The sequence below is a fragment of the Eleutherodactylus coqui genome, unplaced genomic scaffold, assembly GCF_035609145.1.
Source record: "Eleutherodactylus coqui strain aEleCoq1 unplaced genomic scaffold, aEleCoq1.hap1 HAP1_SCAFFOLD_38, whole genome shotgun sequence".
NCBI classification, from domain to species: Eukaryota; Metazoa; Chordata; class Amphibia; order Anura; family Eleutherodactylidae; genus Eleutherodactylus; species Eleutherodactylus coqui.
This window is the reverse complement of record NW_027102218.1, coordinates 1,485,549-1,504,171: the sequence shown is the minus strand read 5'-3', so window position 1 is coordinate 1,504,171 and position 18,623 is coordinate 1,485,549. Positions and strand designations below refer to the sequence as shown.

General features: G+C 53.4%; 1 protein-coding gene and 2 long non-coding RNA genes across 4 annotated transcripts in view; 2 read left to right on the top strand and 1 right to left on the bottom strand.

The window, feature by feature from the left end:
* Positions 1 to 3,793: 3,793 nt before the first annotated feature.
* On the top strand, positions 3,794 to 7,921 carry LOC136599625 (uncharacterized). The gene is made up of 3 exons (XR_010789154.1): positions 3,794 to 4,304; positions 5,189 to 5,296; positions 7,494 to 7,921. It is a non-coding gene; the product is annotated as an uncharacterized lncRNA (long non-coding RNA).
* Positions 7,922 to 8,085: 164 nt separating this feature from the next.
* LOC136599624 (uncharacterized) lies at positions 8,086 to 12,419 on the bottom strand. Of its 2 annotated transcripts, XR_010789153.1 has the most exons (3): positions 11,913 to 12,419; positions 10,690 to 10,797; positions 8,086 to 8,738 (listed from the first exon to the last, which is right to left on the bottom strand). It is a non-coding gene; the product is annotated as an uncharacterized lncRNA (long non-coding RNA). The 2 variants fall into 2 exon arrangements; XR_010789152.1 differs by lacking the exon at positions 11,913 to 12,419 and having other exon boundaries at positions 10,690 to 11,022.
* Positions 12,420 to 12,491: 72 nt separating this feature from the next.
* The window catches only part of LOC136599622 (histidine--tRNA ligase, cytoplasmic-like), a 54,143-nt gene continuing 48,011 nt past the window's right edge, over positions 12,492 to 18,623 (top strand). Inside the window, exon 1 of the mRNA XM_066588809.1 lies at positions 12,492 to 12,684. Within this exon, the coding sequence (XP_066444906.1) occupies positions 12,595 to 12,684 (90 nt within the window). The 5' untranslated portion in view covers positions 12,492 to 12,594. The remainder of the gene's footprint in view (positions 12,685 to 18,623) is intronic.

Sequence of the window (18,623 nt, the reverse complement as noted above, 5' to 3'; positions counted from 1 at the left end):
CTACAGCTTGAAGAGATCAGTAAGGAAGTCAGTTAAGGAAAGGAACGGATATGAAAGAAGCGTGATGTTAAAGGGGTTGTCCCGCGAAAGCAAGTGGGGTTATACACTTCTGTATGGCCATATTAATGCACTTTGTAATGTACATCATGCATTAAATATGAGCCATACAGAAGTTATATACTCACCTTCCCTGCGCTGGCGTCCCCGTCTCCATGGTGCCATCTAATTTCAGCGTCTAATCGCACGATTAGACGAACTTGCGCAGAAGGGTCTTCTCCTTTCTGGTCGGTCCGGGCACGAGCGGCGTTCTGGCTCCACCCCCTTCTACGTGTCATCACGTAGCTCCGCCCCATCACGTGTGCCGATTCCAGCCAATCAGGAGGCTGGAATCGGCAATGGACCGCACAGAGCCCACGGTGCACCATGGGAGAAGACCCGCAGTGCATCGTGGGTGAAGATCCCGGCGGCCATCTTGGAGGAAAAGAAGGAAGAAGTTGCAGACAGGGGATTCAGGTAAGTAAATTCGTTTTTTTTTATTTCAACACATCCCTTGGGTTTGTCCTGCACTGAACGGGGGGCCTATTGAAAAAAAAAAAAAACGTTTCGGCGCCGGACAACCCCTTTAAATTGAGTCTGCCCCAAGACAAGCTTCCATCAGCTAACTGGCTGAGGATGTGCGTGCCTAGGGAAAAGAACTACACTTTCATCTGAGTGACTCAAAGGAATTGTAAATTCTCAAAGGTTTATTCCGAAGCACTGAAGCACTCAAAGTCCTTCATCAAGGCATAATGAAATGGATCTGAAGAGGCATGCATATATATACACACATACTTATGACAAGGCACAGACAGGGATGTGATTAATTTGCACTTACAAACATAGATGTGAAGATTTTATTGGTCCCTGAATTAGTGTTAGGGTGGTCACCAGGTCAGCAGTATTATCTGTGCTATAGAGGTCTCATATTTCCCAATCACGCATGAATACTCTTGTAGAATTTAACCCTGTGTTGTGTCAAAAGTTCTACATTTATATTCCCAAATTCTTCTGTGTTGCTGTGATTTGAAATTGCCTTTCAATATAATAACTTTCATGTCTTCCCAGTTGTGTCCGTGACTAGAAAAGTGCTCTGCCACAGGGAATTCTGTCCTTCTCCGTTTAATTGTGATCAGACCTCATCCTCGCTTTCAGTTTCTGTCCTGTTTCTCCAACTTGGAGCGCCCCAACAGGACATGTACTGCACCAGATCAGCATTGTCGCTAAGCAACAGAGCAGGACATGTAAAAAAAAAGGAAACTAGTCACACTGCACATGACAGCGTGCATGAAATACACTGTCATGAGCAGCGCTCAATCACTGCCCATTTTAGGCCGGGCTCACGCGGATGGACCGGATTTCACATGTGGGAGGCGCACAGCAGATTCTGTCTGTGAGCCTGGCCAACACCCTGCGTACCTTCTTTAACTGTATTGCGTGTGACCGTGGCGGTTCACCTACGGTTTTGCACAGTTGCTAATACACCTAATGTTAATTGCTTCCTCTTCCGGGATACGCAATTAGTATCGGCGAGTGCGAAGGAAAAATCAAAAGTTCATTCCTTTCAATGCCTGCATTTTGTTTCAGATCCTCCGTGAAGACGGCGATTGCGGATTCTGCAATTAGAATCGATCCATGTGAGACACCGCCCCCCTTAATTCTCAAAGCTTTCTTTCCAAGGAAACGCTGCGCCCGGATGTTTGCTCTAAGTTCCTTGGGGACATTTTAAACACACCTCAATCCCTGCCGGTGTCAGGCCGCTGGTGCGTACTGCGGGACTCTGGAGTTCTGCTCCTACTGCAGAAGGCTGGGGGTTGGTGGGCTTTTTTCTTACATTTTTGCCTATGAAAAAAATAAGAAAAAAAATCATGTTAAAATGTGTGAATAAAAAAAGAAACTCAAAATTTGGCTTGAAAAAATCTGCATATAATATATATATATATATTTGGAGGGGGTGATAAAATACACCACAAAAGTTGTCAGATTTCTTTTCACAGTCCTAAAAAGTAAGATTTCTGTGACAGTACTGCTATTCCCATGTCTCACACAAGGCTGTTCTATATGGTGACTCCCCTGCTCCGGGGGCATATTAGCAGTTTACACTTAGGTTAAGCAGCGCTGCTGATTAGAGCCACCTGATTGGCTCTTCGGCACCACGTGACTACACAGCGTGCACGCGCATTGCCTTCAGCAGCCGTGCACTACACACTACACTTAAGCAGCACAGGGTTAGGGTTTAGGGTTAGGGTTTAGGGTTAGGCTTAGGTTTAGGGTTAGGTTTAGGGTTAGGTGTAGGGTTACTTTTAGGCCGCCTGCACACGGGCGGAAATCCCGCGGCGGGATTTCCGCCGCTCAAAGCCTGCATAGGAGTGCATTACAATACGCACTCCTATGCAGACGGCCGCGGTTTGGCCGCGCAAAATGTCGCGCGGCAAACAAACCGCGGCAAGTCCTATTTTTGTGCAGGGCTCGCAGAGCCTCGCACAGATACGTCACTCACCCGGCCGCCGGCTCCGGTCTGCGCATGCACCGGCTGCCGGCACATGAAAGAGCCGGGGCCGCCGGGCGCGGGTGAGTACACGCTCGTCTCTGCAGGCGCTCAGGTCGGGTCCCGCGGTGAGAATTCTCACCGCCGGATCCGACCCACTCGTCTGCAGGCGGCCTTAGTGTAATCCTAACCCTAAACCTAACCGTAACCCTAAACCCTAACCCCGTGCTGCTTAAAGGGGTTGTCCCGCGCCGAAACGGGTTTTTTTTTTTCAACAGCCCCCCCGTTCGGCGCGAGACAAACCCGATGCAGGGACCTAAAAAAAATCTGCACAGCGCTTACCTGAATCCCCGCGCTCCGGTGACTTCTTACTTACCGGTTGAAGATGGCCACCGGGATCTTCTCCCTCGGTGGACCGCAGCTCTTCTGTGCGGTCCATTGCCGATTCCAGCCTCCTGATTGGCTGGAATCGGCACGTGACGGGGCGGAGCTACACGGAGCCTCTCTCCGGCACGAGCGGCCCCATTGAGAAAAGAAGAAGACCCGGACTGCGCAAGCGCGTCTAATCCGGCGATTAGACGCTGAAAATTAGACGGCTCCATGGAAACGAGGACGCTAGCAACGGAGCAGGTAAGTGAAAAATTTCTGATAACTTCTGTATGGCTCATAATTAATGCACAATGTACATTACAAAGTGCATTAATATGGCCATACAGAAGTGTATAGACCCACTTTGTTTCGCGGGACAACCCCTTTAAGTGTAGTGTGTAGTGCACGGCTGCTGAAGGCAATGCGCGTGCACGCTGTGAAGTCACGTGGTGCCGAAGAGCCAATCAGGTGGCTCTAATCAGCAGTGCTGCTTAACCCAAGCGTAAACTGCTAATATGCGCTCCGGGGTGACATATTACTAAATTCCACACCAACTCTGCTCCATTCGCAACCTGATTGGTTGTTTGGGTTAACTGACTCACAGCGATTGGTTGTTTGGGTTGGCTGATTCACAGCGATTGGTTGTTTGGGTTGGTTGATTCACAGCGTTTGGTTATTTGGGTTGGCTGATTCACAGTGATTGGTTGTTTGAGTTGGCTCGGGCAGAGGTGTTTGGAATATAAACATATGCCTCCGGGTGACGTCACGGACTGCCGGAGAGTACGCATATTTGGGATTTCAGCCGCATTCACTCAAGTGCGGCTGAAATACCAAATATCGGCGCTTGCACTTCCCCCAAGAACTGCGCATGCTCGGCTCTCAGCGCTGCACGTTCCCCGGCAGCATATTACCAAAGGAGGCCTGAGTTCTCCTATGGGGCCGATTCAGCCAATCAGCTGGCTGGAATCGGCACCACGTGACACAGCGGCGTGCCCGCGCATTGCCGTGCACAGGATTGTGCTGCCTGAGTTCTCCTGTGCGGCCGATTCAGCCAACAGCGGCGTGCCCGCGCATTGCCGTGCACAGGATTGTGCTTTGCCCGCGCTTTCACATGTTCAGTGCCTTGCCATGCACTCGTGTGGACACAGGATTGTGCCTTGCCCGCGGTTTACATGCCACTCGTGTGTGGCACAGAGAGTTATTGATTTGGCAGGTATTTTTTGTGCTTTTTGGCAGGTATTTTTTGTGCTTTTTGGCAGGTTTTTTTTGTGCTTTTTGGCAGGTTTTTTTTGTGCTTTTGCCAAAGGTGATTATTTCTTTTGCGCACGTGGATTTGCCAGCGGAAGTTTTACATCTTTTGCGCAAGTGGATTTGCCAGCGGACGTTTTACACAGGACTACTAAAAGCCAAGGTAAGCTGCTGCATCTGCTCATTTAATTGCGCTCTTACTTCCCCTGCGCGCATTGGCGGAGAGGCGGCCAATTCTGCATGCCGCTGCATTGTCGCCGCGATCCCCAGCATGCCGCTGCATTGTCGCCGCGATCCCCAGCATGCCGCTGCATTGTCCACGAGCGCGATCCCCAGCATGCCGCTGCATTGTCCACGAGCGCGATCCCCAGCATGCCGCTGCATTGTCCACGAGCGCGATCCCCAGCATGCCGCTGCATTGTCGCTGCGATCCCCAGCATGCCGCTGCATTATCGCCATGCCGCTGCATTGTCCACGAGCGCGATCCCCAGCATGCCGCTGCATTGTCGCCGCGATCCCCAGCATGCCGCTGCATTGTCGCCGCGATCCCCAGCATGCCGCTGCATTGTCGCCGCGATCCCCAGCATGCCGCTGCATTGTCGCCGCAATCCCCAGCATGCCGCTGCATTGTCGCCGCGATCCCCAGCATGCCGCTGCATACATGGTCGCCGCTGCATTGTCCACGAGCGCGATCCCCCAGCATGCCACTGCATTGTCGCCATGCAGCTGCATTGTCCACGAGCGCGATCCCCAGCTTGCCGCTGCATTGTCGCTGCGATCCCCAGCATGCCGCTGCATGCATGGTCGCCGCTGCATTGTCCACGAGCACGATCCCCAGCATGCCGCTGCATTGCTATGTGTGGAGACGCGGTTACCAGAGATTTGTGCGCTGTGCGCTGCTACGTGTGGAGACGCGATTACCTGAGATTTGTGCGCTGTGCGCTGCTACGTGTGGAGACAACACCCAAGATTTGTGCGCTACGTGTGGTGAGTACGTCACCTGAGATTTGCGTGACGCCACCTGACGCAACCTGTCTTTTTTTGCAGATTTGTGCGCCTTATTGCAAAATAACGTGTGGAGAGGATCCTGACGTTTGGACGCGTTTCGAGAAGAATTTCGCTTCGCTCGGACACCATCTGACATCACTCAGCGAGGTAAGCTGCTGCATCTGCCAAATTTTTCATTGCTTGCATATGCTCATGTGTACATGCATGCGTGCCTGTATGCGTACATGCCTGTATGCGTACATGCATGCATGCCTTATGCGTGCCTGCCTGTATGCCTATGTGCGGGCATGCGTGCCGTATGCGTGCGGGCATGCGTGCCGTATGCGTGCGGGCATGCGTGCATGCCTTATGCGTGCATGCCTTATGCGTGCGGGCATGCATGCCTTATGCGTGCGTGCATGCCTTATGCGTGCGGGCATGCGTGCATGCCTTATGCGTGCGGGCATGCGTGCATGCCTTATGCGTGCGGGCATGCGTGCATGCCTTATGCGTGCGGGCATGCATGCCTTATGCGTGCGGGCATGCATGCCTTATGCGTGCGGGCATGCGTGCATGCCTTGTGCGTGCGGGCATGCGTGCCTGCATGCATGCCTGTATGCGTGCATGCATGCCTGTGTGCGTGCGTGCCTTATGCGTGCGGGCATGCGTGCATGCCTTATGCGTGCATGCCTTATGCGTGCGGGCATGCATGCCTTATGCGTGCGGGCATGCCTTATGCATGCGGGCATGCCTTATGCGTGCGGGCATGCGGGCATGCCTTATGCGTGCGGGCATGCGGGCATGCCTTATGCGTGCGGGCATGCGGGCATGCCTTATGCGTGCGGGCATGCGTGCCTTATGCGTGCGGGCATGCGTGCCTTATGCGTGCGGGCATGCGTGCCTTATGCGTGCGTGCATGCCTTGTGCATGCCCTTGTGCGTACGGGCATGCGTGCCTGCATGCCTTATGCGTGCGGGCATGCATGCCTTATGCGTGCATGCCTTATGCGTGCGGGCATGCCTTATGCGTGCGGGCATGCGTGCCTTATGCGTGCGGGCATGCGTGCCTTGTGCGGGCATGCGTGCATGCCTTATGCGTGCGTGCATGCCTTATGCGTGCGTGCATGCGTACATGCATGCCTGTATGCGTGCGTGCATGCCTGTGTGCGTGCGTGCCTTATGCGTGAGTGCATGCCTTATGCGTGCGTGCCTTATGCGTACATGCATGCCTTATGCGTGCGTGCCTTATGCGTACATGCATGCCTGTATGCGTGCGTGCATGCCTTATGCGCGCATTATGCGTACACGCATTATGCGTACACGCATGCCTGTATGCGTACACGCATGCCTGTATGCGTACACGCATGCCTGTATGCGTACACGCATGCCTGTATGCGTACACGCATGCCTGTATGCGTACACGCATGCCTGTATGCGTACACGCATGCCTGCCTGTATGCCTATGTGCGTGCATGCATGCCTTATGCGTGCATGCCTTATGCGTACACGCACGCGTGCCTGTATGCGTGCATGCCTTGTGTGTACACGCATGCCTGTATGCGTACACGCATGCCTGTATGCGTACACGCATGCCTGTATGCGTACACGCATGCCTGTATGCATACACGCATGCCTGTATGCGTACACGCATGCATGCCTGTATGCCTATGTGCGTGCATGCATGCCTTATGCGTGCATGCCTTATGCGTACACGCACGCGTGCCTGTATGCGTGCATGCCTTATGCGTACACGCATGCCTGTGCGTACACGCATGCCTGTGCGTACACGCATGCCTGTATGCGTACACGCATGCCTGTATGCGTACGTACACGCATGCCTGTATGCGTACACACATGCATGCCTGTATGCGTACATGCATGCCTGTATGCCTATGTGCGTGCATGCATGCCTTATGCGTGCATGCCTTATGCGTACACGCACGCGTGCCTGTATGCGTGCATGCCTTATGCGTACACGCACGCGTGCCTGTATGCGTACACGCACGCGTTCCTGTGTGCATGCATGCCTGTATGCGTGCATGTATGTATACATGCATGTATGCTCACCCACTTACTCAGCCACCCCCTCTCTCTCTCTCACACACTTGCTGTGTTAAATTCGTCTTATTGGGCGAAAAAGACATAACATTAGATTTGAGCATTTAATTCCTTTTTTTAAGCAAACGTACAGCTTCCATCCCAATACTGCACCAACCTTCGGAGAAACATACCAATTGTCCAAATACGATGTCTTTATCTATTAAAGTAGGAGTGAAGAAAAGCAGGGACAGTGCAAGAACTAGGAAAACCCACGGAATTAAGCCAATTGCAGGCAGGGTTAATTTTTTTTTTCTTCCTCGTTATAGGTCAGCTGATACGTTTTGGTCAGAATACTGCACTGTGGTAACCGTTTCCGGTGCTCACAACCACAGAGTTGAATCACCAGAGAGCCAAAAGTTCCCAGATGTTGGCTCCGGAGGACGCTTAAAAGCTGGAAATGGCCCATCACCTGCTATGGAAATGCATCATCAGATCTGATGGAGCAGTACGATGAAGATTGTCAGGTTGATGTGATGCTGCTCACTGTCCCTCGTTAGTCGGTTCACAGTTTATACACTAAGCTATTTATCCCCTTAGAGACCCAGGCTGTTTGCGCCTTAGTGACAGACTGAAAACTTGGAACTTTACATGTGTCACTTGACATATCATAAGTCCGTAAAGGTTTTGCATATCCAAGTGACTGTGACATTGTTTTCTTCCCCTTGTTGTACTTCTGTTAGGTAGTAAAAAAGGACTGTTAAAAGTTGTGTATATTTATTAAAATTGCTACTTTGCACAATTTTGAATTTTCATTTTTTCACATTGTCAAATGTCATATATAAAATAAGTGCCAACATTCTGTACAAATCTCTGCGAACATATAGATTTCCATCTGTTCACTTTATTCTGGATGCACGGTTTAAAACTTTTGTACATTTATTTTTTCCATCTAGGAGACGTACAAATTTAACATTACTTTTCAGAATTTTGAGGAACACTTAGTTTTCCTCCACCAATCCAAGTTTGCAAAGGCTGCTAGGTGTCATAATTAAGGATGAGCGAGTATACTCGCTAAGGCACTACTCGTTCAAGTAATGTGCCTTAGACGAGTATCTCCCTGCTCGTCCATAAAGATTCGGGGACCGCTGCGGCTGACAGGTGAGTCGCAGGGGAGATAGAGAGAGATCTCCCCTCCGTTCCTCCCCGCTCTCCCTCACGGCGGCCCCCGAATCTTTAAGGATGAGCAGGGAGACACTCGTTTAAGGCACATTACTCGAACGAGTAGTACCTTAGCAAGTATACTCGCTCATCCTTAATTATGACACCTAGCAGCCTTTGTGACATAGACAAAAGGCGGCTGTGTTTATGGGTCTTTTCTGTTTAATGCATTGCAGTAAAATATTGCGCAGTTTTTCAGGATCCTCCGTCATAATTATTTTTTTTAAAAAGCGTATTAAAAACAAGGGAGTCACTGGGAAAAAACAGTGCATTAAAAGAAGGGTTTAAAGATTGCTGAACGACGAGGGTCTCTTCACTGTCTGCCAGCCTTCCCGTTCTCAAGGACGTCAGATCTGCAGGAAATGACGAGAAATCAGCAGGTTAACAGTCACATCCCACCAGTATTACTGATTCCTAGATCCGCTCAACCCACTTACAATGACCACTACTCCCCCAACCAGGTCAGAAGAATTATGCATGCATCTATACATACATACATGCATGCATGCGTGCATCTATGCATGCATGTGTGCATCTGCATGCATGTACACGCATGCGTGCATCTATACATAAATGCATGCATACAGGCACGCGTGCATGTCCGCATACAGGCACGCGTGCATGTCCGCATACAGGCACGCGTGCATGTCCGCATACAGGCACGCGTGCATGTCCGCATACAGGCACGCGTGCATGTCCGCATACAGGCACGCGTGCATGTCCGCATACAGGCACGCACGCATGCCTGTACGCATACAGGCACGCACGCATGCCTGTACGCACAAGGCACGCATGCACGCACATAGGCATACAGCCACGCATGTGTGTACGCATACAGGAATGCGTGTACACAGAGGCATGCGTGTACACATAAGGCATGCGTGTACACATACAGGCATGCGTGTACGCATAATGCGCGCATGTACGCATAATGCGCGCATGTACGCATAATGCATGCACGCACGCATACAGGCATGCATGTACGCATAAGGCATGCACTCACGCATAAGGCACGCACTCACGCATAAGGCACGCACGCACACAGGCATGCATGCACGCACAAGGCATGCACGCACGCACACAGGCATGCACGCAGGCACGCATGCCCGCACGCACAAGGGCATGCACGCATGCCCGCACGCACAAGGGCATGCACGCATGCCCGCACGCACAAGGGCATGCACGCATGCCCGCACGCACAAGGGCATGCACGCATGCCCGCACGCACAAGGGCATGCACGCATGCCCGCACGCACAAGGGCATGCACGCATGCCCGCACGCACAAGGGCATGCACGCATGCCCGCACGCACAAGGGCATGCACGCATGCCCGCACGCACAAGGGCATGCACGCATGCCCGCACGCACAAGGGCATGCACGCATGCCCGCACGCACAAGGCATGCACGCACGCACACAGGCATGCATGCAGGCACGCATGCCCGCACGCACAAGGCATGCACGCATGCCCGCACGCACACAGGCATGCACGCAGGCACGCATGCCCGCACGCACAAGGCACGCACGCATGCCCGCACGCACAAGGCACGCACGCATGCCCGCACGCATACGGCACGCATAAGGCACGCATGCCCGCACGCATAAGGCACGCATGCCCGCACGCATAAGGCATGCCCGCACGCATAAGGCATGCCCGCACGCATAAGGCATGCCCGCACGCATAAGGCATGCCCGCACGCATAAGGCATGCACGCATGCCCGCACGCATAAGGCATGCACGCATGCCCGCACGCATAAGGCATGCACGCATGCCTGCACGCATGCCCGCACGCATAAGGCATGCCCGCACGCCTGCACGCATGCCCGCACGCATAAGGCATGCCCGCACGCATAAGGCATGCATGCCCGCACGCATAAGGCATGCATGCCCGCACGCATAAGGCATGCACGCATGCCCGCACGCATACGGCACGCATGCCCGCACGCATGCCCGCACGCATAAGGCACGCATGCCCGCACGCATAAGGCACGCATGCCCGCACGCATAAGGCATGCCCGCACGCATAAGGCATGCACGCATGCCCGCACGCATAAGGCATGCACGCATGCCCGCACGCATACGGCACGCATGCCCGCACGCATACGGCACGCATGCCCGCACGCATACGGCACGCATGCCCGCACATAGGCATACAGGCACGCACGTACGCATACACGCAGGCACGCATGTACGCATAAGGCATGCATGCATGTACGCATACAGGCATGTACGCATACAGGCACGCATGCATGTACACATGAGCATATGCAAGCAATGAAAAATTTGGCAGATGCAGCAGCTTACCTCGCTGAGTGATGTCAGATGGTGTCCGAGCGAAGCGAAATTCTTCTCGAAACGCGTCCAAACGTCAGGATCCTCTCCACACGTTATTTTGCAATAAGGCGCACAAATCTGCAAAAAAAAGACAGGTTGCGTCAGGTGGCGTCACGCAAATCTCAGGTGACGTACTCACCACACGTAGCGCACAAATCTTGGGTGTTGTCTCCACACGTAGCAGCGCACAGCGCACAAATCTCAGGTAATCGCGTCTCCACACGTAGCAGCGCACAGCGCACAAATCTCTGGTAACCGCGTCTCCACACATAGCAATGCAGCGGCATGCTGGGGATCGTGCTCGTGGACAAGGCAGCGGCGACCATGCATGCAGCGGCATGCTGGGGATCGCGGCGACAATGCAGCGGCATGCTGGGGATCGCGCTCGTGGACAATGCAGCGGCGACCATGCATGCAGCGGCATGCTGGGGATCGCGGCGACAATGCAGCGGCATGCTGGGGATCGCGCTCGTGGACAATGCAGCGGCGACCATGCATGCAGCGTCATGCTGGGGATCGCGGCGACAATGCAGCGGCATGCTGGGGATCGCGGCGACAATGCAGCGGCATGCTGGGGATCGCGCTCGTGGACAATGCAGCTGCATGGCGACAATGCAGTGGCATGCTGGGGGATCGCGCTCGTGGACAATGCAGCGGCGACCATGTATGCAGCGGCATGCTGGGGATTGCGGCGACAATGCAGCGGCATGCTGGGGATTGCGGCGACAATGCAGCGGCATGCTGGGGATCGCGGCGACAATGCAGCGGCATGCTGGGGATCGCGGCGACAATGCAGCGGCATGCTGGGGATCGCGGCGACAATGCAGCGGCATGCTGGGGATCGCGGCGACAATGCAGCGGCATGCTGGGGATCGCGCTCGTGGACAATGCAGCGGCATGGCGATAATGCAGCGGCATGCTGGGGATCGCAGCGACAATGCAGCGGCATGCTGGGGATCGCGCTCGTGGACAATGCAGCGGCATGCTGGGGATCGCGCTCGTGGACAATGCAGCGGCATGCTGGGGATCGCGCTCGTGGACAATGCAGCGGCATGCTGGGGATCGCGGCGACAATGCAGCGGCATGCTGGGGATCGCGGCGACAATGCAGCGGCATGCAGAATTGGCCGCCTCTCCGCCAATGCGCGCAGGGGAAGTAAGAGCGCAATTAAATGAGCAGATGCAGCAGCTTACCTTGGCTTTTAGTAGTCCTGTGTAAAACGTCCGCTGGCAAATCCACTTGCGCAAAAGATGTAAAACTTCCGCTGGCAAATCCACGTGCGCAAAAGAAATAATCACCTTTGGCAAAAGCACAAAAAAAACCTGCCAAAAAGCACAAAAAAAACCTGCCAAAAAGCACAAAAAATACCTGCCAAAAAGCACAAAAAATACCTGCCAAATCAATAACTCTCTGTGCCACACACGAGTGGCATGTAAACCGCGGGCAAGGCACAATCCTGTGTCCACACGAGTGCATGGCAAGGCACTGAACATGTGAAAGCGCGGGCAAAGCACAATCCTGTGCACGGCAATGCGCGGGCACGCCGCTGTTGGCTGAATCGGCCGCACAGGAGAACTCAGGCAGCACAATCCTGTGCACGGCAATGCGCGGGCACGCCGCTGTGTCACGTGGTGCCGATTCCAGCCAGCTGATTGGCTGAATCGGCCCCATAGGAGAACTCAGGCCTCCTTTGGTAATATGCTCCCCGGCACTAGGCATGCGCGGCTCTCAGCGTGACCGGCAGTTCTCGGCCCCGCACTTCCCCCGGCACTGCGCATGCGCGGCTCTTATCGTGACCGGCAGTTCTCGGCGCTGCACTTCACCCGGCACTGCGCATGCGCGTCTCTCAGCACCGGCTTTTAGTGTGCGGTCAGCATGGCGGAGAGAGCGGAGCAGGAGCGGGCGGTAACACAGCAAGCGGAGCGGGTGCGAAAGCTGAAGCAGGAGAAGGCTGGCTCGGAGCAGGTGAGTCCTACACAGGATATGACGGCCCGGGGGTAAGGGGTCACCGCTCCTGTATCTACACACTGGTCGGCGGCTCCTCCCCCTGTCACTAGTGCCCGCCGTTCATTCTATAGCCTGTCACGTGTCCACAGGTGTGTGCAGGGGCGCCAGTTTATGAGAGGGGGCTCTGCACCTTCCTGTGTTGAAGCTGTCCTCCCCTGGATGTGCGAGGAGACCCTCCCCTCCGGAGCTGTGCGCGATGAGACCCCCGGCTGTGTGATTCCTTGTATATAATGTTTCCCTGCTGTTTTTTAGGAGGTGATGCCCACCCTTGGTCTGTATGTTGGGACCCCCTCATGGGAACATCATTAAAGGGTTTGTCTGACACGTAACGTCTCCTCTCTCCGCTGGATGTGATCGGTGGGTCCTGCCGATCCGGAGAATAGGGGGTCCCAAGTGTTGTGCAGTGAACAGAGGGACGGTGACGTGTACCAGGGACCGCCGGAGACGGACGAGTGCTGGGACTCCGCTGTTTCTGGCAGTCCCACTAAAATGAATAAAAGAGTAGTGACACGCGTGACCCCCACCATTCACTTATGGGGGCCCGAAATCCCTGTTCTCACTATCATTCCAGTAGTTGGACCCCACTAATCGGATGCTCGCCCCATGTGCAGTGGGGAATAACTCGTGTTGTGGGAGAGCCTTAAAGGGGGCTGTCATTTAAATCAATCAATCCTTCCCTATTCCTCCGCAGCCTTCTGACTACATCTTCTCACTGATCTCCTCAAGCCGGCCGGGGTCAGCTCGCCTCAAGCCGGCCGGGGTCAGCTCGCCTCAAGCCGGCCGGGGTCAGCTCGCCTCAAGCCGGCCGGGGTCAGCTCGCCTCAAGCCGGCCGGGGTCAGCTCGCCGCAAGCCGGCCGGGGTCAGCTCGCCGCAAGCCGGCCGGGGTCAGCTTGCCGCAAGCCGGCCGGGTCCTCTTCTTCTTGTTATGGAGCGTTCGGTCTTCTTCCTGCAGGTTACTGTCTCGCCGCGAGAGTTCCTATACTATTGCAGAGAGACAGCACACATGCGCAGTCTCGGCATTAGCTCGGCACTCCCTGCTAGGCTGTGAATGCTACTTCACTGGGTACACTGACCGGCAGGAAGGAGAAGAATCGGCCGACTTGCGGTGAGTTGATCTGGTGGGCACTGGAGGAGCCAGGAGAAAGTCGGCAGGGAGTAGATGTGGTAAGTAGGCTGCCTGGGGAGGAATAGGCAAGTATAGAACGTTTTTTTTAATGGCAGAGCCCCTTTAATAAAATTGTGTCGGTCTCCCTGATAGGGCCAGAAAATGGCTACAGCGCCCCTGTAGGTAGATGCAGGACAGCAAACCAAGACAAAACTCTGTGTGGGAACAGCAGGGCGGTTATCAGGAGAGGAAGGCCGGGCTCAGACCAGTATGTTTTAGCTCTGTATTTAGTCCATGCTTTGAGGATATATAATATAAAAATTATTATATATCTCCTTATTACTATTTTTTTCATGGGCAAATAGTTATCAGTATTTGCTGCTCGTTGTCGTCTGGACCGTGTCCGTAACATTTGTCTGAAATTGGCCTAATGATTCCGTTCCTCCGCCGGCCTCCCAGTTTGGATACAGATGGTGGGACAGCCGCGGCCCCCACTGAGTCTTGTGTGCGGAGGTCACATGATACGTTTTCCAGAAGAGTAAAAGCCTCCAATTTCAGGACCAGATTCCACCCGGGACCGCAGTTATATCACCTGCAGTTGTTCTAATCTGCTGGTTCCTGGCTACAGCTGTCCAGGATGGCTAACGCAAACTCAGACTACTTGATCCCGCCAGTGCATCACTAAACTACCGGTGCTCACATGATCAGCACTGGCCAACCAGACAGCAGTGTGCATTAGGTATTTGGATAACTGCTGCCACCATCTTGGCCGGCTGAGATGGTGCAGAACTGGTGGATGGGAAGGGAGGCAGAGAGGAACTGCGGGTAGTATACCCTCCTCCCCCTCCTGTCTCACGACAGAATTTAGTCCCTGAGCCGTAGTCCCTTTAACAATACCGTATATAGGTGTGCATGCTCCTTGCAACAAGAGAGCTGGTGGAGTTCTAAGCCTATTTTACACTGAAGGCTGTGACATCTCGCAGGGTACTGATAGGATGTGTGACGTCACTTGGGTAACGGCAGCCTAAAACCAATGCAGGAAAATGCTGCTGCCCCAAAAGTGAATAGTGCCCTCCATACTCCCTCACACTCCAGTACTGCTGCGCTGGTAATCTGTTACTGATCATCTTCTGTCCTTCTATCTTCTCTGCTGCCGCCACTCCTCCGACCTGATCTCTTCCTCTTTGCTGCCGCCGCCTCCACTCCTCCGACCTGATCTCTTCCTCTTTGCTGCCGCCGCCACTCCTCCGACCTGGTCTTTTTCTTTCTGCTGCTGCCGCCGCTCCTCTAGCCTGGTCTCTTCCTTGATGCTGCTGCTGCCGCCACTCCTCCAGCCTGATCTCTTCCTTTCTGCTGCTGCCACCACTCCTCCAGCCTGATCTCTTCCTTTCTGCTGCTGCCACCACTCCTCCGGCCTGATCTCTTCCTTTCTGCTGCTGCCACCGCTCCTCCGGCCTGATCTCTTCCTTTCTGCTGCTGCCACCGCTCCTCCGGCCTGATCTCTTCCTTTCTGCTGCTGCCACCGCTCCTCCGGCCTGATCTCTTCCTTTCTGCTGCTGCCGCCGCTCCTCCGGCCTGATCTCTTCCTTTCTGCTGCTGCCGCCGCTCCTCCGGCCTGATCTCTTCCTTTCTGCTGCTGCCGCCGCTCCTCCGGCCTGATCTCTTCCTTTCTGCTGCTGCCGCCGCTCCTCCGGCCTGATCTCTTCCTTTCTGCTGCTGCCGCCGCTCCTCCGGCCTGATCTCTTCCTTTCTGCTGCTGCCGCCGCTCCTCCGGCCTGATCTCTTCCTTTCTGCTGCTGCCGCCGCTCCTCCGGCCTGATCTCTTCCTTTCTGCTGCTGCTGCCGCTCCTCCGGCCTGATCTCTTCCTTTCTGCTGCTGCCGCCGCTCCTCCGGCCTGATCTCTTCCTTTCTGCTGCTGCCGCCGCTCCTCCGGCCTGATCTCTTCCTTTCTGCTGCTGCCGCCGCTCCTCCGGCCTGATCTCTTCCTTTCTGCTGCTGCCGCCGCTCCTCCGGCCTGATCTCTTCCTTTCTGCTGCTGCCGCCGCTCCTCCGGCCTGATCTCTTCCTTTCTGCTGCTGCCGCCGCTCCTCCGGCCTGATCTCTTCCTTTCTGCTGCTGCTGCCGCCGCTCCTCCGGCCTGATCTCTTCCTTTCTGCTGCCGCCGCCGCTCCTCCGGCCTGGTCTCTTCCTTTCTTCTTCTGCCGCTGCCTACGTTGGGGCACCAGAGTAGACCAGGTAGGGGAGGATAATTGATGATACACCTGCTGCCCAGAGGATGGAAGGAAGTACTGAATATGTACATCCATACTATGTGCACACTGTTCCCAGTCATTTTCTGCCAGATACCTCTGTGCCACGGCCAGGAATCAACCTGCAATGCGGGCGAACTCGGCACATGTACATTGTGCCGGGATTAACCTCGCACTTCTATCCCGTGGGCCAGAAACTTCATTTGTAAACTACACCCACTTGTTAGGGGCATCTCCTGTACCATCCAATCCTGGTGCCTGCTGCAAAGTGCCCCCCTTCTGTTGGCGAAGAACAGTGGTGTGTTTGACATAGTGTGGAAGAACGGAGCGATGGGCAGTGCAGCTCTGGTGCTGGTGCCATCTCATACATAGAAGGGTAAATTTGCCTGTACAAGCATTATTGCGCCCCCTTGTGTGCACAAGACTCTTCAGGGGTCGTACAGCGTCCTGTGTTCTCAACCCCCGATGTTGGATCTGGTTGGAAAAAGGGATTCTGCTAACATCTTCAACAGGTTTAATTTCAGTGAGCTTCTAGTGCAGAGCATGTGGTGCCCAGTTCTGTGCCCAGTACTTCCATGCCACACTGCTGCTCCTCTTGTAGGTGGACTGTAACCCGCAGCCCCTGTTCCATCTTCCTCCTGGCTGTATATTACTGCACCCAGCGAGGGGCAGTCGTTGTCCTTCATTATCTCCTCCATGCATGTGTATGACAAGGACCGTTTTACGGTTGAACAGCCTTTATCAGGCCCTTTACCAGGAGTTCCCCCTGCTGGGTGTGGATACCAGCCATGTATAAATCCTGGAGCTGTACATTAGTATGCACACGAGTCACTTGACACGATCTCCATCTAATAACACAACAGAGGACATTTAAGCCCCGTCCCAAAACATAAAGAAACGCCCACAAACTACCAACTTCATGATTAATTTGCACAAACCACCCTCTTTGCGGTCCTTTCCTGCGACTGTCGACAACTCTGCAGGTGATCGTGTACTGCTAGGATCAGGGCCATGTTTGGTCTTCATGTTGCCCTAGCTGCTTTTGGTGTGCACCCCCCCACCCCTGTTGGAGAATCGGGCAAAAGCTGCCCATTCACTTTATATAGTTGTCAGCCAATTGTGAGTCTGCATGTGTAAATAAACCACCGCCAGACACCTGACCAGCTGAAGCTTGTGACTTTTTGACAACTTTTTTTTTTTTTTTTTTTATAGCATAGGTTATTCTGGTTTCATTAGTACCAATTATGTGTGCATAATTTGTACTGATTGGGGAGAATGGTGTGTCTTTTTGTTTTTTCTCTTATCTTTTGCGTATTTTCTTATATTTTAGTCCTGCTAGGAGACTTGACCCTGCAGTCGCCGATATAAAACATTGCATTACTGCTGTATTGCAGTGTATTAGGTCTGTCAGAGTCTGATGGGAGTACAAGAATGGCAGACTAGGGGTGAGCTTTGTCCCTGGGTAGACATGAAAACCCATCGTGGTTTATGCCAGTGGGGTGATGGTGCCCTAACTGCATAGATGCCATGGGCACTATTATAGACTGGCATGCAGTTAGTTAAAGGGACTGGATCCACGTTACCCCCTAACCTGGATATTTCGGCACATTGACATTTTTTTAACAGGCTTTATTTGTATTATGCAATAGAAATAAACAAAGCAGTCGTGTCACAAAGCATCACAAATCCACTGTTGTAACTGACATCAGAATTGAGCAGCTGGATAAAGACAACAGGGCAAAATGTCCTCACAAGCCCACTGGGCCCACCTTAGTGTGTGCTCACACGGCAGAGACCAGTGCGGATTCTACCTCTTAAAAGCTACGGCAGAAATCTGCATCTAAGCCGCAAATTTCTGGCGCGTATTTTGCCGCGGATTAGCACACGAATTTGTCGCTATCAGTGGGCAAAATCTGCATACAGAATTTTCAACATGACTTTGCGTGGATCTACATTACGAACTGATATATCGAGGCATTTACTGTTGATGACCTCCCTGTGGACTGAGAAGTCCTCATGGGATCTTACGCTTTATTAAAACCTTACCAAACTCTTAAATAACCGACACAGACACCAATATTGGATAAAGAAGGCCGCGGTGTTTATTAACGGGGTTACAAACATTTGGGGAGAAATGTAACCAATAATAACCATAACACTTGTTGTAAACTCTGTTTTACAGACCCAAGTTTATTAACCAATCAATAACCATAACAGTTCATGTAAACTCTGTCTTACAGACACGAGTTTACCACCACCAAACTCTCCCCAAGTTTACCTGCCCACCCGCCTAATGCGGGCGACAATCCCCCACCAGGCCATGGCATCCACTAATGACATGGCCGCCCCAACACCCGCAGCCTCCTCAATCATCTACACAACTCCATAATAAAAATATCCAACACAATCTCTGACAAGTATACTATATCATTCCTATGGAAGCCTGGAACAAGACCTTCCGAATACTCTCGCTATATACAGACCTCGACAATGACCCTAATAATCGAGGAACAATATCTGAAAAAACTATCACTGTATCTG